The sequence below is a fragment of the Nannobrachium achirus genome, assembly GCF_963921795.1.
Source record: "Nannobrachium achirus genome assembly, chromosome: 4".
NCBI lineage: Eukaryota > Metazoa > Chordata > Actinopteri > Myctophiformes > Myctophidae > Nannobrachium > Nannobrachium achirus.
Window position 1 is genome coordinate 57,805,273 of NC_137813.1, and position 19,116 is coordinate 57,824,388.

Genomic DNA, 19,116 nt, shown 5'->3' on the forward strand with positions numbered 1-19,116 from the left:
GAAGGAGGTTCCTCTGAGTCTGAGGACGTAAGGGAGGACAGGCAGATCAGCAGCCCCCCCCCCCCCACACACACACACACACACACAAACACAATTCAATCCCATGTTCGATATGATATGAGTCTTTCTCTTTGTTTTATTTATTTTCTTATACTATCTAAATTTTATTGAGGAAAAAAACAGTGCTATTTGTTTATACCCTGTATAAAATGACAATGCAACATAAAGTAGCTCTGTTTATACCCTCTCCAGCGGTATATATGTTCCCCATTTTCATCTGTTTTTATTTTATTTTTGACACTTGCTTTGGCAATATAAACGTATGTTTTCTCATGCCAATAAAGCTCATTTGAATTGAATTGATGTATATCCAATCCCTATGCTATTATGTGTAATGGTACTTACTATTCATGTCGTTTTCATGTTGAACCAAAAGGTCACATAACACAATATCTAACATGGGTGGTGGGTGGCTTTGTAAGCATGTAAGGAAAAGATGATTTGGATTAGAACACAGGCCAGCTACGATGTTTAACGTTTAACCTTGTAATACATTAAATGTATTTTAGCAGGGGCCCCATTTGTGTCATCTCGCATGTGACCGTGGTCACATAAGTATAATTGAGGATACTCTTATAAAATAGGTGGTTGGCCCACACACAACGGCCCAAGTGCATGCCACCTAAGCTGTGGCCAAAACATTTTGGAAATGACCGGCCCTTAAAAGGACCCTTTAGTTCGGAGGAAACTCTTTAGTGAAAATGTAAAGGCTTTTAAAAAAACCTTTTTTTTTTCTTTATTCAAACATAACAACATCATAACATACAGATTATTCGCCTTCAAGCATCGGCACCAGATGCTTGACTTGGCGCCCAGATTCTCTGCCAACAACGAAGGTGTAGATGACGCCACTGATGTTCACACCAACATCGACATCAGAGACCATCACAACATCGTAAGTCTTCGCCCCGTCTTCATCGTACTTCGCCTTCCATTTGGTCAGTTCGGCTTCCTCCATCGGAGAGAGCTTCCTTACGGTTGCGCCAGCGGTCTTACGGCGCTTCTTTCTGGGCGTGTAGGTCTCCCCCTTCATAGACACGTACGGCCCCTTACGAAGAAGCTGGCATTCTTTCTCCCGCGCCTCGCTCAGCATTTTGATTTCTGCCTTAGTAACATTGTAAAGACCACGGCTAAATGCAACTTTGTTGTGCAACTTTTCCAACTTCTTGGAGAGCCTCAAAGTGTAGTCGTCAATGGGAGCCCCCTGCACAGTAAGAAAAAAATATTAATATACACGTAATCACACGATAGAAATGAGTTACCAGTGCGAAGCGATCACCTTGATCCTCTTGTATCGCCGCGCTGAGCCGCCGCTCTTCTCCGGGTCACCGCCGGCTACGGAGACGAACTTGCCGGCCATCATGCCGTCCACGTAGCCACGATTGTAGTCGTCAGTCTCACCCGGGAACAGCTTCTGGGGGTCGGCCTCCACTTCGCTGACATTTTCGGGGGAAACATTCCCCGATAATCCCTCTCCCAGCTCCTCGTTGCTTGAGGAGGGGAAGTCGTAGGAGACGCCATCGCTTTGCTCGTGCCGGCGGGCGCGGTCTCGCTGTTCAGCTTCGAGCACCAGCTTCCTAAACCTGATCGTTGCTGGAGAGAGGCGGCCAGCTTGCTCTTCCTCATCGCTCGGCTCCATGTCCATGTCTCTTGTAGGAAGTACAGAGTCGAATGGGACACGGTTGGCGAATGCGTCAGTATTTATCTCTGACATGAGGACGTAAGGGAGGACAGGTGGAATAGGCACCTCCCTCCTTGTTTCAGAAGCAAACAATCATGGGCTGGGAGTTGCCATATCATTTGTGCATGTAGGGAATGAACAGGGTAGTTTTTTTAGCAGCTACTTTTTTAGCAGCAGGCTTCTTAGCTTTCTTGGGTGATTTCGTGGATGCAGGCTTCTTTGATGCCGCCTCCCTGGGCTTCTTAGCAGCGGCTAGTTTCTTGGCGGCAGCGGGCTTCTTTGCTTTCACTACTTTCTTTGTGGCAGGCTTCTTCGCCTTCACCGCTTCTGCCTTCTTGTTCATCTTGAAAGAGCCAGACGCACCGGTGCTAGTTAGTATTCTGGAGTAGTAGCTCGGAGAAATGTGCTGGTTGAGAGGCGCGCGAGACATTTTATAGCTTCAACTAAAGAAAGAAAAGCAGACTCTGTGTGCGCCCCACCAATCACAAAAAAGGATGAGAGCGCGGTTGAGCTCCCCTCCAATCAGCATCATCGTCCTCCCTATGGCTCCTCCCAGAGCCCTGCCCCCTGTCATCCCCAAAGAAGGAGGTTCCTCTGAGTCTGAGGACGTAAGGGAGGACAGGCAGATCAGCAGCCCCCCCCCCCCCCCCACACACACACACACAAACACAATTCAATCCCATGTTCGATATGATATGAGTCTTTCTCTTTGTTTTATTTATTTTCTTATACTATCTAAATTTTATTGAGGAAAAAAACAGTGCTATTTGTTTATACCCTGTATAAAATGACAATGCAACATAAAGTAGCTCTGTTTATACCCTCTCCAGCGGTATATATGTTCCCCATTTTCATCTGTTTTTATTTTATTTTTGACACTTGCTTTGGCAATATAAACGTATGTTTTCTCATGCCAATAAAGCTCATTTGAATTGAATTGATGTATATCCAATCCCTATGCTATTATGTGTAATGGTACTTACTATTCATGTCGTTTTCATGTTGAACCAAAAGGTCACATAACACAATATCTAACATGGGTGGTGGGTGGCTTTGTAAGCATGTAAGGAAAAGATGATTTGGATTAGAACACAGGCCAGCTACGATGTTTAACGTTTAACCTTGTAATACATTAAATGTATTTTAGCAGGGGCCCCATTTGTGTCATCTCGCATGTGACCGTGGTCACATAAGTATAATTGAGGATACTCTTATAAAATAGGTGGTTGGCCCACACACAACGGCCCAAGTGCATGCCACCTAAGCTGTGGCCAAAACATTTTGGAAATGACCGGCCCTTAAAAGGACCCTTTAGTTCGGAGGAAACTCTTTAGTGAAAATGTAAAGGCTTTTAAAAAAACCTTTTTTTTTCTTTATTCAAACATAACAACATCATAACATACAGATTATTCGCCTTCAAGCATCGGCACCAGATGCTTGACTTGGCGCCCAGATTCTCTGCCATCAACGAAGGTGTAGATGACGCCACTGATGTTCACACCAACATCGACATCAGAGACCATCACAACATCGTAAGTCTTCGCCCCGTCTTCATCGTACTTCGCCTTCCATTTGGTCAGTTCGGCTTCCTCCATCGGAGAGAGCTTCCTTACGGTTGCGCCAGCGGTCTTACGGCGCTTCTTTCTGGGCGTGTAGGTCTCCCCCTTCATAGACACGTACGGCCCCTTACGAAGAAGCTGGCATTCTTTCTCCCGCGCCTCGCTCAGCATTTTGATTTCTGCCTTAGTAACATTGTAAAGACCACGGCTAAATGCAACTTTGTTGTGCAACTTTTCCAACTTCTTGGAGAGCCTCAAAGTGTAGTCGTCAATGGGAGCCCCCTACACAGTAAGAAAAAAATATTAATATACACGTAATCACACGATAGAAATGAGTTACCAGTGCGAAGCGATCACCTTGATCCTCTTGTATCGCCGCGCTGAGCCGCCGCTCTTCTCCGGGTCACCGCCGGCTACGGAGACGAACTTGCCGGCCATCATGCCGTCCACGTAGCCACGATTGTAGTCGTCAGTCTCACCCGGGAACAGCTTCTGGGGGTCGGCCTCCACTTCGCTGACATTTTCGGGGGAAACATTCCCCGATAATCCCTCTCCCAGCTCCTCGTTGCTTGAGGAGGGGAAGTCGTAGGAGACGCCATCGCTTTGCTCGTGCCGGCGGGCGCGGTCTCGCTGTTCAGCTTCGAGCACCAGCTTCCTAAACCTGATCGTTGCTGGAGAGAGGCGGCCAGCTTGCTCTTCCTCATCGCTCGGCTCCATGTCCATGTCTCTTGTAGGAAGTACAGAGTCGAATGGGACACGGTTGGCGAATGCGTCAGTATTTATCTCTGACATGAGGACGTAAGGGAGGACAGGTGGAATAGGCACCTCCCTCCTTGTTTCAGAAGCAAACAATCATGGGCTGGGAGTTGCCATATCATTTGTGCATGTAGGGAATGAACAGGGTAGTTTTTTTAGCAGCTACTTTTTTAGCAGCAGGCTTCTTAGCTTTCTTGGGTGATTTCGTGGATGCGGGCTTCTTTGATGCCGCCTCCCTGGGCTTCTTAGCAGCGGCTAGTTTCTTGGCGGCAGCGGGCTTCTTTGCTTTCACTACTTTCTTTGTGGCAGGCTTCTTCGCCTTCACCGCTTCTGCCTTCTTGTTCATCTTGAAAGAGCCAGACGCACCGGTGCTAGTTAGTATTCTGGAGTAGTAGCTCGGAGAAATGTGCTGGTTGAGAGGCACGCGAGACATTTTATAGCTTCAACTAAAGAAAGAAAAGCAGACTCTGTGTGCGCCCCACCAATCACAAAAAAGGATGAGAGCGCGGTTGAGCTCCCCTCCAATCAGCATCATCGTCCTCCCTATGGCTCCTCCCAGAGCCCTGCCCCCTGTCATCCCCAAAGAAGGAGGTTCCTCTGAGTCTGAGGACGTAAGGGAGGACAGGCAGATCAGCAGCCCCCCCCCCCCCCCCCCACACACACACACACAAACACAATTCAATCCCATGTTCGATATGATATGAGTCTTTCTCTTTGTTTTATTTATTTTCTTATACTATCTAAATTTTATTGAGGAAAAAAACAGTGCTATTTGTTTATACCCTGTATAAAATGACAATGCAACATAAAGTAGCTCTGTTTATACCCTCTCCAGCGGTATATATGTTCCCCATTTTCATCTGTTTTTATTTTATTTTTGACACTTGCTTTGGCAATATAAACGTATGTTTTCTCATGCCAATAAAGCTCATTTGAATTGAATTGATGTATATCCAATCCCTATGCTATTATGTGTAATGGTACTTACTATTCATGTCGTTTTCATGTTGAACCAAAAGGTCACATAACACAATATCTAACATGGGTGGTGGGTGGCTTTGTAAGCATGTAAGGAAAAGATGATTTGGATTAGAACACAGGCCAGCTACGATGTTTAACGTTTAACCTTGTAATACATTAAATGTATTTTAGCAGGGGCCCCATTTGTGTCATCTCGCATGTGACCGTGGTCACATAAGTATAATTGAGGATACTCTTATAAAATAGGTGGTTGGCCCACACACAACGGCCCAAGTGCATGCCACCTAAGCTGTGGCCAAAACATTTTGGAAATGACCGGCCCTTAAAAGGACCCTTTAGTTCGGAGGAAACTCTTTAGTGAAAATGTAAAGGCTTTTAAAAAAACCTTTTTTTTTTCTTTATTCAAACATAACAACATCATAACATACAGATTATTCGCCTTCAAGCATCGGCACCAGATGCTTGACTTGGCGCCCAGATTCTCTGCCATCAACGAAGGTGTAGATGACGCCACTGATGTTCACACCAACATCGACATCAGAGACCATCACAACATCGTAAGTCTTCGCCCCGTCTTCATCGTACTTCGCCTTCCATTTGGTCAGTTCGGCTTCCTCCATCGGAGAGAGCTTCCTTACGGTTGCGCCAGCGGTCTTACGGCGCTTCTTTCTGGGCGTGTAGGTCTCCCCCTTCATAGACACGTACGGCCCCTTACGAAGAAGCTGGCATTCTTTCTCCCGCGCCTCGCTCAGCATTTTGATTTCTGCCTTAGTAACATTGTAAAGACCACGGCTAAATGCAACTTTGTTGTGCAACTTTTCCAACTTCTTGGAGAGCCTCAAAGTGTAGTCGTCAATGGGAGCCCCCTGCACAGTAAGAAAAAAATATTAATATACACGTAATCACACGATAGAAATGAGTTACCAGTGCGAAGCGATCACCTTGATCCTCTTGTATCGCCGCGCTGAGCCGCCGCTCTTCTCCGGGTCACCGCCGGCTACGGAGACGAACTTGCCGGCCATCATGCCGTCCACGTAGCCACGATTGTAGTCGTCAGTCTCACCCGGGAACAGCTTCTGGGGGTCGGCCTCCACTTCGCTGACATTTTCGGGGGAAACATTCCCCGATAATCCCTCTCCCAGCTCCTCGTTGCTTGAGGAGGGGAAGTCGTAGGAGACGCCATCGCTTTGCTCGTGCCGGCGGGTGCGGTCTCGCTGTTCAGCTTCGAGCACCAGCTTCCTAAACCTGATCGTTGCTGGAGAGAGGCGGCCAGCTTGCTCTTCCTCATCGCTCGGCTCCATGTCCATGTCTCTTGTAGGAAGTACAGAGTCGAATGGGACACGGTTGGCGAATGCGTCAGTATTTATCTCTGACATGAGGACGTAAGGGAGGACAGGTGGAATAGGCACCTCCCTCCTTGTTTCAGAAGCAAACAATCATGGGCTGGGAGTTGCCATATCATTTGTGCATGTAGGGAATGAACAGGGTAGTTTTTTTAGCAGCTACTTTTTTAGCAGCAGGCTTCTTAGCTTTCTTGGGTGATTTCGTGGATGCGGGCTTCTTTGATGCCGCCTCCCTGGGCTTCTTAGCAGCGGCTAGTTTCTTGGCGGCAGCGGGCTTCTTTGCTTTCACTACTTTCTTTGTGGCAGGCTTCTTCGCCTTCACCGCTTCTGCCTTCTTGTTCATCTTGAAAGAGCCAGACGCACCGGTGCTTTTGAGCTGGACCAGAGTGTCTTTAGCGACCAGGCTCTTGACGGCGGTCTTGACGCGGGCCTTGTTCTTCTCCACATCGTAGCCGCCGGCAGCCATAGCTTTCTTGACCGCAGCCAGAGACACACCGCTCCGTTCCTCGGAGGCGGACACAGCCTTTACGACCAGCTCAGCGACGCTGGGGCCGGTCTTCTTGGGTCGGGGAGCCGCCTTCTTTTTGGCGGCCTTGGCCGGAGCGATTTCTGCCATTAGTCTCAGCTTCGGATAGTAGACTAGCTAGTCGTCGTAATGCAAAACGCGCTGAAGGGGCTGTACTTAAAACACAACATGAGAAACATGTAGAGCCAACACACACAGAGCCCCTCCTCGACAAAAACAAGATATTATAAACGACTGTGTATGTTTTGAAATGTAACAAAATGTAAACCAAATAATACTTCAAATCAAATCAGCATTTTCTTATACAATCAACTCTGTCTGTATGGTATAGGCTTTCCTTTCATTTATGGACACATTTGGTACACATCCTGTAACCTTCACATTTCAAAACCTCATGATCAATGTATCCTGCTGTTGCATCCTGTTTATAATTCATCCATGCATGTCTGAGTCTGATTACAATAGAAATTATTTCCACTCGCATAGCGAGTTCAATTAGATCTGCTTTTATAGCAGTACATATATCACATGTGAACTGTTGCAGTAACTTGCTTTCTGTGGTATAAACATGTTTCTTTTTAACCTTTACAATTTTAATATTAAAGCACACTTTTTTCGCCATTTATTAGCCTAATAGGTTATTGTATACGTGCTATATTTAAGTAGGCTGTGAGATTAAAAAGTACGAATGTGCTGAAATTAAACAAACATTTTGATGATTAAATGATTTGACACAGGTCATCTGTCAAAGTTATTAGTTTTCTGCTAAATGATTGGAACACCAGGACACCATTTAATTTATGTAACATTATAAACTATTTGCAGAAAGGAAGCCGATCTGCAAGTTCACAACTTGTTGCATTGCGATTTGTGAACTTATATTCATTGCTATTTTAGGCAAATGCCCCTCCCTAATAATAGTCTCTCTCTCTCTCTCTCTCTCTCTCTCTCTCTCTCTCTCTCTCTCTCTCTCTCTCTCTCTCTCTCTCTCTCTCTCCAGGGTAACAGTAACAACAGTTCAGGTGAACTCCTCCACTTCCCTGAGAAACAGTACAGCCACGCCTCCAAGCTCACGGTAGGCCTATTGCATTAATATGTTGTTATATTCTATTCTATTCTATTCTATTCTATTCTATTATATTATATTATATTATATTCTTCTTATTGTATCATTATTATATTTCATACGAGCAGTAGGCATTAGAAGTAGGCTATAGTTCTACAAGTAAGCATTAGCAGAGGTAGTAACACTGGTCTACACCAATTCTATTTTTTGGCTAATGTTCTCCTCGGAATTTAGATAAGCCTACATATTATATAATAAGCATCAGTAATGTTGGTCTTTGATAGATTGATTGAATACTTTATTAACAGTTACAAATAGTAGGCCTACAGTGGTACGAGTTTACAATGACTGCTAAAAAAACAAGGGCTTGTTTCCACTGTGTTCCTGTGTTGTCCTGTCTAATCCATCTCTCTCTCTCTCTCTCTCTCTCTCTCTCTCTCTCTCTCTCTCTCTCAGGTTGATGAGAAGCTGGTGTTCCTGGTGGACACCCTGGAGGAGGTGTCGCGAGTGTTGGACAGCGAGAGCCTCAACGACACCGACTGGGACCAGAAGGACGTGGACATGTTCAGCAGCCAGCTGTTCCGTCAGACCACCGAACTACAACACTGTGTATGAAGTATAACCATAATAATGACAATGAGAGAGAGGGTGTGTGTGTGTGTGTGTGTGTGTGTGTGTGTGTGTGTGTGTGTGTGTGTGTGTGTGTGTATGTGTGTGTGTGTGTGTGTGTGTGTGTGTGTGTGTGTGTGTGTGTGTGTGTGTGTTTTGTGTGTGTGTGTGTGTGTGTGTGTGTGTGTGTGTGTGTGTGTGTGTGTGTGTGTGTGTGTGTGTGTGTGTGTGTGTGTGTGTTTGTGTGTGTGTGTGTGTGTATACACACGTGAATGGACGAGAAGCATCGTTAGATGTAATTATAATCATCAATCTCATATACACATATATATATAATTTTTATCAGGAATGCAACAAACAAACTATCCATGAAGGCTTCATTGGGTATGTAAGGTATAAGAAAATAAGTATTTTTTGGAGTGAACAACTCCTTACATTTTTTCATCTCCAACATATTTCAAAGGCAAGAACATGCAGTATGAAAGCTTTTCATGGGCTTAAATTAGTACAGCTTTTCTTTGTTTTGTTTTTTTTATTATTTAAAATCCACTCCAGGGCTTTGTAGTTTTATATTTTGTCCATATTTGTCTTGAATTGTAAGGGTGAGATAATTAGTGAAAATCATACATAATTAACATTAGCCTGTATTTGATCCATTCGTTGTAGTTTACAGTTTGGTCATCATCATAACTGTGAGGAGTGTTAACGATACCATTTGACTATACGGTGGAAAGGATTCTTGCTCTTGACTCATACATTTGTCAAATTTGCTGTAAAGCATTTCGCCTTGGGAGTGACAGTGTAAGCATCACAACGTCCAATGTCATCATTTGGTAAAAAATAAGTCATTTCTAGGTTTTGACCACCAATTAGCACTAGTTTTAACAGGTATTTTTTTCAGCAGGCACAACTCTGGCATCAACAGTCCACCTGCATTCTACTGAAGATGTGACTACTGTCCACAATACCACAGGCAGATGTGAGTGCGGTGCTCTATAGACTGACAGCGGTTGCCGCCGGGGCTCCCGCTTGGATCTGCGAGACACAAACACACTCGATCAGTGAGTGTGTATCTGTCATCTAGTTGACTTATATAGGCAATCACGAGAAAACATAATAATAATCATTTTAAATCTCTGCACTGATTCACCCTTAATTTATGCCAATGCAAGAATGCTTGTTACATTACAAAAAAGTATTTTTTTATTTATTTTTTGCTAAAGTCAAAAAGTTGACTCAAAATGACAGGCAGAAAGTTATTTTGGAATGTAAGAAGCATTCTAAGAGGCTGAGAACACCCGGTGCAAAAAAGCACCGGGCTTGCAATGTCGTGGACAATAACTGTGACATATAACCATTGTATTGTTCAATATTCTTTATTCATCACTACGGTAGGAGACCTGGGCGCCGCTTGCAATGTGTTTGCTTTATCTGCGTTTGCCTTATCGGCGTTTGCCTTAGCAGGATTTCCCCGAGAAAACATATGTTTACATTGCCGAAGTATACACAATACAATACAATCAGAATAAAATATGTACAGATGAAAAGAGTGTAGGCCTAATGGTTTTCATGCATCAAGGTTACGTGCAGGCAGAGCCGGGATCATGGTTGTTAAGGTGGTTGGGTTCCATTTGATATCCTTCTATCACAGCAGCTCACAAATCTTGCTGCTGTGTTTGCACATTGTTTTACACACACACACACACACACACACACACACACACACACACACACACACACACACACACACACACACACACACACACACACACACACAGCCATATGGGCTGTCTTCCTCCATATACTGTATGGGCATTCCCATATGAAGTCCTGTTAGATATGGGCTTAATATTGATGACATCGGGAATCTCCATATATGGGCATAAACATACATTTTGTTAGTGGTGCTCATGAGATCACAACATACAATCCCTTTCATGCCCATACATGGAGATCCCTGATCTGAGTATACGACATCACAGTGATGTCACAGTGATTTGTCAGGGGAACCACAGTGTCAGGCCGGCGTTACCAGTCCAGACGGACAGACGAACACGGTCAAGCTGTGACGGTTCTGACAGTGAACTGCGACCTACAGTACGTACGGTCGCAATTCGCCCAAATAATTGTAGTTATCACTTCTCACTGGAGTGACAGTACAGAGACCGCGGCAGTCACATGATCCTTCTGAAACTCACACACTCACACACACACACGCACACACGCACACACACACACACACACACACACACACACACACACAAAACATTTAGTGTGAAATGAGCGCAGAGCGGTGCTATTCATTTCATTAAGCATACCACAAAGCTTGGACAATGTGACCCTGGGCGTACAACAAACTTTAAAGGTATATTCAGTGATTGTATTTCATTCAAATAAAAATATAATTGGTACATTTTCCATTCATTCTCCTCACTAGAATGTGTGCTGACCATATAAGGACTTCCACCATGGCCCGTGTTGCGAGCATAGCTAGATTCCGTTTTCAGAGGTGGCCAGCCAGTCCTCGACCAATCAGGGTAGAGTATGGCCGTAGTTATGTTATGATGTTTAGTTATGATGGTCAAAATAAAAGTTTTGAGAACCACAGTCGCTCTGAATTAAGAATATCTGCTAAATGCCTAGATTGTAAACTACTGAACTCATAAAATGTGACAGTCTCGTAGTGAATCAGTATCATACATATCCTGAAGCTGGAGACGTAGGCCTACCGATATTCAGTGATTGGGTCTAATGATCAAAACGAGAACATTATAATGGTGTAGAAAATCTATAAAAAACTAAACATTTCCACGCTGTGACAAAATGACCCCCGGCCACTTTCATTATCACTGAATACACCTTTAAGCACTGTGTGCCATAAGATGTAGGCCAGATGTAGGCCATGACCCATGAGTAGGCCAAGCTTTATTCATAGCACAGGTTATAGTCGGGGGCGATAGGGATATTTTGCGCGAATCAGTCTCAAAGCACTACATTTTGCATAGATGCAAATAGATGCAATCTAATGATTTAGCTAGGGCGTCCGAGTCAGCGACCTTCGAGGTCGCCACAGCGGCCAAATCAAGTTGGGCTCCCATCAACTTTCTATAGAGGAGGAAAATACCCAGATTTTTTTTTTCACCAAGAGCATCTATCACAATCCTCTACATTAACATAATTACATTAAAGGCATTCTGTTAAAACTCTATAAGTGCTTCTATGCTAGAATAAGAATAAGGAGTGTGTCAACACAATAACTGCCTTTTAATCTGAAGTTTGCTTGGTGCCTTGGTGCCGCGCCGTTTCCTCCATAGGCTGCCGCTATTATTTTGAAGGGCCGGAAGGGGGTTGTTTTTGTTTTTTTGGATTATCACTTGACGGCAACGATTACGTCATCTAGTCACATGACAGTGTGGGTCCAGAAGGGAAACATGGCTGCGCCCTGCCGAGTCTTTTGTGTACATTATACAGGCCACTCTTTGGCTCAGAATGTCTCTTTTGGAGTAAATTAAGCAGCAAGAGCCACTGGCCGCCGCGTCCACGGACGCGTCCATGGACGCAGCCGCGAAAAAAACGGCCGTGGACGCAAGGTCGCGTCCGCGGACGCAAACGGCCGGCCGGCCCGGCCGTGGATGCGGCCGTGGACGCGGCCGTGGACGCAGACGGCCGGGGACGCGGCCGTGGACGAGGCCGTGGACGAGGCCGCGGCCGTGGACGCAAACGGCCGGCCGTGGACGCGTCCATGGACGAGGCCGCGAAAAAAAGGAAAAAAAAGAAAAAAAAAAAAAAGGTGTCTATTGTATGTATTTTTTGATGGAGAATTCAAATATGACCTTCTTTTTTGCATTGGACAACTCTAACCTGCATCAATTGGTATTTTATAATTGCCAATTGTACCCTATCCATCTAAAAAACTAATTGGATGTCTATTGTATGTATTTTTTAATGGAGAATTACCCAGATTTTTTTTTTCACCAAGAGCATCTATCACAATCCTCTACATTAACATAATTACATTAAAGGCATTCTGTTAAAACTCTATAAGTGCTTCTATGCTAGAATAAGAATAAGGAGTGTGTCAACACAATAACTGCCTTTTAATCTGAAGTTTGCTTGGTGCCTTGGTGCCGCGCCGTTTCCTCCATAGGCTGCCGCTATTATTTTGAAGGGCCGGAAGGGGGTTGTTTTTGTTTTTTTGGATTATCACTTGACGGCAACGATTACGTCATCTAGTCACATGACAGTGTGGGTCCAGAAGGGAAACATGGCTGCGCCCTGCCGAGTCTTTTGTGTACATTATACAGGCCACTCTTTGGCTCAGAATGTCTCTTTTGGAGTAAATTAAGCAGCAAGAGCCACTGGCCGCCGCGTCCACGTCCATGGACGCAGCCGCGAAAAAAACGGCCGTGGACGCAAGGTCGCGTCCGCGGACGCAAACGGCCGGCCGGCCCGGCCGTGGATGCGGCCGTGGACGCGGCCGTGGACGCAGACGGCCGGGGACGCGGCCGTGGACGAGGCCGTGGACGAGGCCGCGGCCGTGGACGCAAACGGCCGTGGACGCGTCCATGGACGAGGCCGCGAAAAAAAGGAAAAAAAAAAAAAAAAAAAAAAGGTGTCTATTGTATGTATTTTTTGATGGAGAATTCAAATATGACCTTCTTTTTTGCATTGGACAACTCTAACCTGCATCAATTGGTATTTTATAATTGCCAATTGTACCCTATCCATCTAAAAAACTAATTGGATGTCTATTGTATGTATTTTTTAATGGAGAATTCAAATATTACCTTCTTTTTTGCATAGGACAACTCTAACCTGCATCAATTGGTATTTTATAATTGCCAATTGTACCCTATCCATCTAAAAAACTAATTGGATGTCTATTGTATGTATTTTTTGATGGGGAATTCAAATGTTACCTTCTTTTTTAGATAGGACAACTCTAACCTGCATCAATTGGTGCATCAACCTACTATCTATCTATCTATCTATCTATCTATCTATCTATCTATCTATCTATCTATCTATCTATCTATCTATCTATCTATTTATACTTCACCTTTAGTCCAGAAGAGAGTTCAGCCTCAGGAACTTGCACACATGGAACTGTGTCATGACTGTGTCATGGAGCTAAAACAGAGCTATGTTAAATACTCACAATGACTCTGATGGACCAATCAGGGTGGTGGTGGGGGGAGGGATCAACATGTAGAAGGAGGAGGATGGATCGCACACAGTGGCAAGAGTTGTTTTTTTCTTTATTGTTGCATTTGCATGAGAAACAAACGTTTCGGCTGTAAGCCTTCTTCAGTGTATCTGATACTGCAGGGTGTCTGTGGTCTATTTATAGAAGCTATGACAAGTGCCCAGGTGGACAACATCAATGCCAATCACCCTGTGAGGAGGATGACACCTCGCACCTGAATGGTGATTGCTATCACTGGTTAATGCGTAATAAGTCAACTCTGCTTTTCATTACATAAACAATAAAAATACATGCATTTTTCTTTAACATTATCCACAAATACATAGTCAAACCATCTCATATTAAACTGATATTTGTCGCTGAGGACATCGGGCAACAAATTGCCTTTCATAAATCAGCTTCAACTATTAGGATAACAAATATATATACACTTGCAATAAGCAGCAAATATACCCATGTGAACGGCGGAACGGAGATAATGACGATGTCCAATTCTCTTTTGAGACTGAAATGTATATATCCAATGTGTCACATTTCTTGAAACACAGTATTGTATCAATGGCTAAATAGCCACGTTATCTTTTACTATCAAAACGTGGGCGGTGTCATTATGTCCAAGCCGATCACAGAAAAGGAGACATGCTACATTCTTCATTCATGCCCAGGGGAAATAGTGTTTTTAAATGGTGAATCCAATAGCATTCCCTTTGTAGGAGTAGTTTCTCATGATTACCACCTCTACGGTTAAGCCATACCTTTTCGATACCAATGCACTTGAGATCATCAACTTTGTGATTCTGTTCACAGAAGTGACGCGCCACGGGTGATGTGACGTCAGCTCTCTTAATGTTGCTTCTGTGTTCATTCAGCCTTATTTTCAGCTTTCGGGATGTTTGCCCTATGTAATATTTATTACATGGGCAGTATAGCAAATAGATTACATGAGTTGTGTTACATGTTATCAATGACTTGATGTTAAACTCTCTATTGGAACGTGGATCATGGAAAGTGTTCGTTTTCACCATATTGGCACAAGAAGTGCAGGACCTACAAGGGAAGTTACCTAGAATTATAGGTTTAGATCTGTTAGAATAACAGTCAGCCTTCACTAACCGGTCTCTCAGACTGGTTGCTCTTTTGAAAGTAAACATAGGAGGATGTTGAAAAACATTATTAAGTGATTTGTCCGACGACAGTATGTGCCAATGTTTCGATACTGTGTCTTTTATCACTGCACTCAGAGGGTTATACGTGAGCACATAATTCACAGAAAGTGGTTTCTTCAATTTAGTTCGCTTGGTAAATAATTCTTTTCTTTCAACTTTATTTACCGTCTCAACCGCTGCGTGAAGGCATGACTGTGGGTAACCTTTTTCTATGAACCGATTCAACATGTTATCACTCTGAGATGTGTAATCTCCTTCTGAGCTACAAATACGTTTCAATCTATATAATTGACTAACAGGTAGACTGCGCTTCAAAGGCGTTGGGTGGTGGCTATCAAATAGTAACAAATTGTTTTTGTCGGTAGGTTTTCTATATATAGTGGTTTTCAATTCATTCCCAGCCTTTATGATTTCTACATCAAGGAAATGTATTGATTTCACATTCGTTTCCATTGAAAAGGAAATAGATTCTACACAAGAGTTTAAGTATTGGTGGAAGTTATGGAGTGTCTCCATGTCACCAGACCACACCATAAAAATGTCGTCTATAAACCTTGAATATTGTTTAATGTATTGGTTGTACATATTATTGCTATAAATGTAATCCAATTCAAATTTGCCCATGAACAGGCACGCATATGCGCACGCTGATGGGGATCCCATTGCAGAGCCATATAATTGTTGATAATGATTGTTTTCAAACACAAATACGTTTTTGTTGAGAATGAACTGCATCAATTCAATGATAAATTCATTCGGTGGTCTCTGCTCCACTCGCTTATCAAGAAAGTAGGCGAGTGCATCCAAGCCTAGGGCATGTGATATGTTTGTATATAAAGAAGTTACGTCGAGAGTCACCAGCCAATCGTCATTACTCACATTTTTTATGGTCTCGATTCTGATCAAAAGATCACTTGTATCCTTAACAAATGAAGGCAGTCCTTTAACTAAATCCTGGACATGGAAATCTACAAACTTCGAAATGTTCTCTGTCACAGAGCCCCGACCGGAGACAATAGGGCGCAAAGGAGGGTCGTTGGGACATTTATGGATTTTTGGTAAGCCGTAAATAACCGGCTGAATAGGATGTTTATTAACCAAAAACTTTCCTTCTTTCTCAGTAATCCAATTGTTGGCTATGCCCTTTTGGATGATGGCTCTCAGCTCATCAGTGTGGTTTTCTGTGGGGTTAAATAGCAACTTTTTGTAGTATTTCTTGTCCGTTAGCATATTTTCAATCTTATCACTGTATTTTTGTTTGTCCATTATAGTGATACCCCCGCCTTTGTCGCAAGGTTTTATGATGATGTCTTTATCTTTGGCTAGCGTGTCTAGTGCCTTCTTTTCAGATTGGGTCACATTGTGTTTCCTCTGTTTCAAAGTGTGTTTCCCGTCAAAATTAGTGTCAATCTCTTCCTCTACTAGTCTACAGAAAGTGTTAATAGAATGATTATTAACAACAGGGCAAAACGTACTCTTAGGTTTAAACACGTCTCTATTAACTGGTAATGTTGCAGCACTTGCAATAGAAGACTCAGTACAATTAAAGAAACCTTTTAATTTGATATTTCTAAAAAATTTAAACATTTCTGTTTTCACAGTGAATGATTCCGCACTAGGTGTAGGAACAAAAGATAGTCCCTTAGACAATACCTGCGTTTCATCATCAGTGAGTACACGGGAGGATAGGTTGAATACAAGCGTCTCTGTTTGGGGGGGGATTACCAACCGCTGTGTTGGTTTCTTCGTCCCCTTCCCCCTCTTGCCCCTGCGGGGGCGCCTTCGGGTCTGTCTCTGTCCCGCTGCTGTATGCGCTCTGATGCTCTGATGGCCTGGGCTGGGGCTCTTCTGCCCCGGCCTAAAAAACGTTGAGATGAGGGGCGATATTCTTGCTGGGAGGTTTCGCTGTCGGAGGTGCTTGGCCAGTCGCTGAGTACTGTGGCTGCTGTCGTTGTCTGTCCTTGATATCTTGGTCGTGGGTGGTGGGGTGTCTGGGATAACCATGGGTATTCTTTTCCATTTTTGTAGTCGATTGTATCCCTTCTGAATTTCCAAATTTTCATATCTTGAATGTCAACCTTGAACTTGTCCACTTGGGCTTTGATTTCTTGTACTAGACTGTCCAACGCAGGTTTTTCACAGATCCTTTTGGCTTCGTCGAGGTGGCTCTCAATAGCCGTCTTAGCTGATGGTATTTGGTCTTTTGTATGTGCGATGATGAGCAGCATTACATCTTTTGAGCAGTGGTTTAGTATTTCACACCACTTTTTACAAAAATCTGGATTGTCTCTCCCAATTGTGGGTTCAAAGTTGCGTAGTCTCAACCCCTTTGGTATTTTACCCGCACGATAATATTCGCTGAGTGTTCTTGCGTGTAGTTCCAGGCGCACCTCCTTTTGGTACGCGTGTAGCAGGTTAGATCTTATCTCCCTCACATCAAAATGAGACGAGGCGGTTGTCAAGGTGTCATCCCCGGGGACCAAGATGTTCTCGGCCTCTTCCTGGGTGAAGGTGAATGAGTTTGCTTTTGACTCAGTCATTCTGTTGATCTCTTCGAATGTTGAAGACATTTTTCTTCTCTTGGTCGGCAGCAGGTGGTTGTATTGTAACAATGAATATACTTTTTGGTTACCACCGCGCTCTGACTCTGCTGGTGCGGTATCCCTTTAAATCAACATGTAGAAGGAGGATGGATCGCACACAGTGGCAAGAGTTGTTTTTTTCTTTATTGTTGCATTTGCATGAGAAACAAACGTTTCGGCTGTAAGCCTTCTTCAGTGTATCTGATACTGCAGGGTGTCTGTGGTCTATTTATAGAAGCTATGACAAGTGCCCAGGTGGACAACATCAATGCCAATCACCCTGTGAGGAGGATGACACCTCGCACCTGAATGGTGATTGCTATCACTGGTTAATGCGTAATAAGTCAACTCTGCTTTTCATTACATAAACAATAAAAATACATGCATTTTTCTTTAACATTATCCACAAATACATAGTCAAACCATCTCATATTAAACTGATATTTGTCGCTGAGGACATCGGGCAACAAATTGCCTTTCATAAATCAGCTTCAACTATTAGGATAACAAATATATATACACTTGCAATAAGCAGCAAATATACCCATGTGAACGGCGGAACGGAGATAATGACGATGTCCAATTCTCTTTTGAGACTGAAATGTATATATCCAATGTGTCACATTTCTTGAAACACAGTATTGTATCAATGGCTAAATAGCCACGTTATCTTTTACTATCAAAACGTGGGCGGTGTCATTATGTCCAAGCCGATCACAGAAAAGGAGACATGTTACATTCTTCATTCATGCCCAGGGGAAATAGTGTTTTTAAATGGTGAATCCAATAGCATTCCCTTTGTAGGAGTAGTTTCTCATGATTACCACCTCTACGGTTAAGCCATACCTTTTCGATACCAATGCACTTGAGATCATCAACTTTGTGATTCTGTTCACAGAAGTGACGTGCCACGGGTGATGTGACGTCAGCTCTCTTAATGTTGCTTCTGTGTTCATTCAGCCTTATTTTCAGCTTTCGGGATGTTTGCCCTATGTAATATTTATTACATGGGCAGTATAGCAAATAGATTACATGAGTTGTGTTACATGTTATCAATGACTTGATGTTAAACTCTCTATTGGAACGTGGATCATGGAAAGTGTTCGTTTTCACCATATTGGCACAAGAAGTGCAGGACCTACAAGGGAAGTTACCTAGAATTATAGGTTTAGATCTGTTAGAATAACAGTCAGCCTTCACTAACCGGTCTCTCAGACTGGTTGCTCTTTTGAAAGTAAACATAGGAGGATGTTGAAAAACATTATTAAGTGATTTGTCCGACGACAGTATGTGCCAATGTTTCGATACTGTGTCTTTTATCACTGCACTCAGAGGGTTATACGTGAGCACATAATTCACAGAATGTGGTTTCTTCAATTTAGTTCGCTTGGTAAATAATTCTTTTCTTTCAACTTTATTTACCGTCTCAACCGCTGCGTGAAGGCATGACTGTGGGTAACCTTTTTCTATGAACCGATTCAACATGTTATCACTCTGAGATGTGTAATCTCCTTCTGAGCTACAAATACGTTTCAATCTATATAATTGACTAACAGGTAGACTGCGCTTCAAAGGCGTTGG

The 19,116-nt window shown here is 43.5% G+C and overlaps 2 protein-coding genes across 2 annotated transcripts in view; one reads left to right on the forward strand and one right to left on the reverse strand.

The window, feature by feature from the left end:
• Nucleotides 1-19,116, forward strand: part of LOC308284287 (histone H1-like) — a gene marked incomplete at both ends in the record, with an annotated part of 74,189 nt that overhangs the window by 23,288 nt on the left and 31,785 nt on the right. The window lies entirely within an intron of this gene.
• Nucleotides 1,857-6,996, reverse strand: LOC308284166 (histone H1-like; the record flags this gene model as incomplete). Its single annotated transcript, XM_080724716.1, has 3 exons — nucleotides 1,857-1,955; nucleotides 4,223-4,273; nucleotides 6,544-6,996. The coding sequence occupies 3 exons, from the start codon at nucleotides 6,994-6,996 to the stop codon at nucleotides 1,857-1,859; spliced, it is 603 nt and encodes a 200-aa protein (XP_080580842.1).